Here is a 2,290-nt window from a genome sequence, read left to right as displayed (position 1 = left end):
TTGGATTAGTCTGTTTACCACTGGGATACCACGCACTGGGCAGAGTTTAGTAATTGCTGAACTAAGTTGAATGAAGCACTACAAGGGCTGAAACAAGGCATTAACAAATTAGGAATATACACACTGCAGTCAAGCCCTGCCCCCCAAAAAGGAGATCTGGAGAAAGCCACAGCAAGTTCAGGTCTGTGCCTCCTCATTTTTCATTTCCTCACACCAACTGGGAAAGGAATTGCTATCCTGAAGGACACAGCTGCATGAAACAAGTGAAGCCACTATCAGTCATCATTTGGGAGTGTATGAAAACAGGAAAGACATTAGCCCAAGAACAACCAACAAGCCCAATAGGCCATTCAGCCTTGGACAGCAGACAGGCTCAGTGACCATATGACTCAATATCCTGTTCCCACTTTCTTCCTCTACCCTTCAGCTTTCAGAACCATCTCAGTACGACAATGTTTTGGTCTCTACTGCAGAGAGAAATTCTCTAGGCTCACTACTCTGGTGGGAGCCATTTCCCCTCATCTTGATCCTAAAATAACCAATTGCATATCCTTTAGGGAGTCACTTCTGATTTTAGTGAGAAAGACTACAATAAAACTAGCTGGAGGGAATATGGTAATGATGAATAACTTCAAACATTCTGAAGGGCAGTCATTGTCAGTGGCACCAAGTGATTTGAATTCCTCAATGATAAGGAAAAACTGAACCTATTGAGCCAGCTTAGCATGTACTAGCATTATTGCTAATATCAGCCACTCTAGGGTATCATTGACCAGAACAAACCACAAGCATGTTGCTACAAGAACATGGCAAGGCTGGGAATTCCAGTTGGGTAACTCCAAGCCACTCACTATTTGGTCTGACAATTGCTGTCCCTTCCCTAAATATTGAACCACAATTCAAACTCACTTCCAATAAAACTGCGTAGCTTAGTTTTAGACACACACCAGGGACAGGTTTGACTGGTTTATTTGTATTCAAGGTCTACAGTTCAATCTCATGACACTGGGGACAGACTGGGCTGGGTTCTTCATTCTGTACACTGCAGCCATCAGCATCAACAGGAACACCAGAAACCCAACAGCTACTCCAATCAAAACAGGAGATCCGGCAGCACCTATGGGGAAAAAGGAAGGGGGTTCAGACATTGGAAGAGATGCTCAGTGAACTAAACAAGGAACATCACTTACCATGCTCATTAAGCAGCTGCTTCGACTGGCTGTTCTCAACTTCCAGGAGAACAACTGGACCAGGAGCACTTACCAAGGACCCCTCATGGAGGAGAGCACTCCTGCGTGTCCCTGTTGGAGGGGGACAGGAGATGGTTAGAATCCATGTTGACACTACAGCCAGGATGCTCTATCCTTGGTAATTGGATATAGGGGATGTTCAGATCAGGAATGGAGGAGTGGATCTCAGATTTAGAACATCAAGGAACTCACTTGGACCACATCTGGGTGTACAGTCATCCTGAGCAGAGGGAGAACAAACCTCAGCACTGCAGTGCAAGTAAACCTAGAAAGGAAGGAGAGATTTTAGGGGAGTTTCCTGGAGATCAATAGGTTGTAGTACAGAGACACAGCAAAAGGATTATGAGCTTGGCCTCATTCCTTCCATTTGGTTACCTGTCCAGAGAGGGGCTGCTCAGACACTCCATCCAAGAAAACAAATGTCTTCACTTCAAACCGCTTGTGATGGGTTGGGAACTGCAGGCCAGAAGAGACACCTACTGGGTGTAGGAGGGTCAGATAGTCATCACCTTCATAGGGACACCTGAAACAGGAAGGTGTAGTCACTGACAGGAGTGATTGATCCACTGCAATACCATCTTGGTAATGTTAGTCAGCAGCAACCAAGACTAGAGTGAAGCTTTTGAAAGGCAGAGTTTTCCCTTGTTCTAACCCAGTTGGTTCTTCTGGGCGAAGAACGTGGACTCAAGATGTTTTAAATGGAAATTCTGAACTAAGAATTGTTACAACTTATGTCCTGATGCATGAGTCAGGTGAAAAGATGTGAAGTGAGTGCTCCAAATGACCCCAATGTTAATAATTAAGGTACATTGGACTAGTCATTCCAGAGTACAGGCTTAGCTAGCTATAAGGGCCTCTAGGTGGCAGTGGTAGTGTCCTTACTACTTGGATGGTGGTCAGCATCCAAGTTGCAGCTGTGCAGAGTGGGGCAGGATTGTTACTTGGACAAAGTGAAATTAAAACTACAAGGAACTGCAAAGGATCTCAGGTTACAGACAAATTGAGTTTCTCCAGTGTCTATTGTTCCTGGCCTTTATTGG

The 2,290-nt window shown here is 44.9% G+C and overlaps 1 protein-coding gene across 1 annotated transcript in view; it reads right to left on the bottom strand.

Moving 5' to 3' along the window:
* Nucleotides 1-953: 953 nt before the first annotated feature.
* Nucleotides 954-2,290, bottom strand: part of LOC122546400 (zona pellucida sperm-binding protein 4-like) — a 4,071-nt gene continuing 2,734 nt past the window's right edge. The window contains exons 3-7 of the mRNA XM_043685123.1: nucleotides 2,133-2,164; nucleotides 1,626-1,828; nucleotides 1,443-1,515; nucleotides 1,191-1,301; nucleotides 954-1,117 (exon numbers count right to left, since the gene is read on the bottom strand). Coding sequence (XP_043541058.1) covers nucleotides 978-1,117; nucleotides 1,191-1,301; nucleotides 1,443-1,515; nucleotides 1,626-1,828; nucleotides 2,133-2,164 — 559 coding nt within the window. The 3' untranslated portion in view covers nucleotides 954-977. The remainder of the gene's footprint in view (nucleotides 1,118-1,190; nucleotides 1,302-1,442; nucleotides 1,516-1,625; nucleotides 1,829-2,132; nucleotides 2,165-2,290) is intronic.

The sequence above is a fragment of the Chiloscyllium plagiosum genome, unplaced genomic scaffold, assembly GCF_004010195.1.
Source record: "Chiloscyllium plagiosum isolate BGI_BamShark_2017 unplaced genomic scaffold, ASM401019v2 scaf_29101, whole genome shotgun sequence".
Lineage (NCBI taxonomy): Eukaryota > Metazoa > Chordata > Chondrichthyes > Orectolobiformes > Hemiscylliidae > Chiloscyllium > Chiloscyllium plagiosum.
Note: the sequence above shows the minus strand (reverse complement) of the source record. Positions and strands in the feature narration are given on the sequence as shown.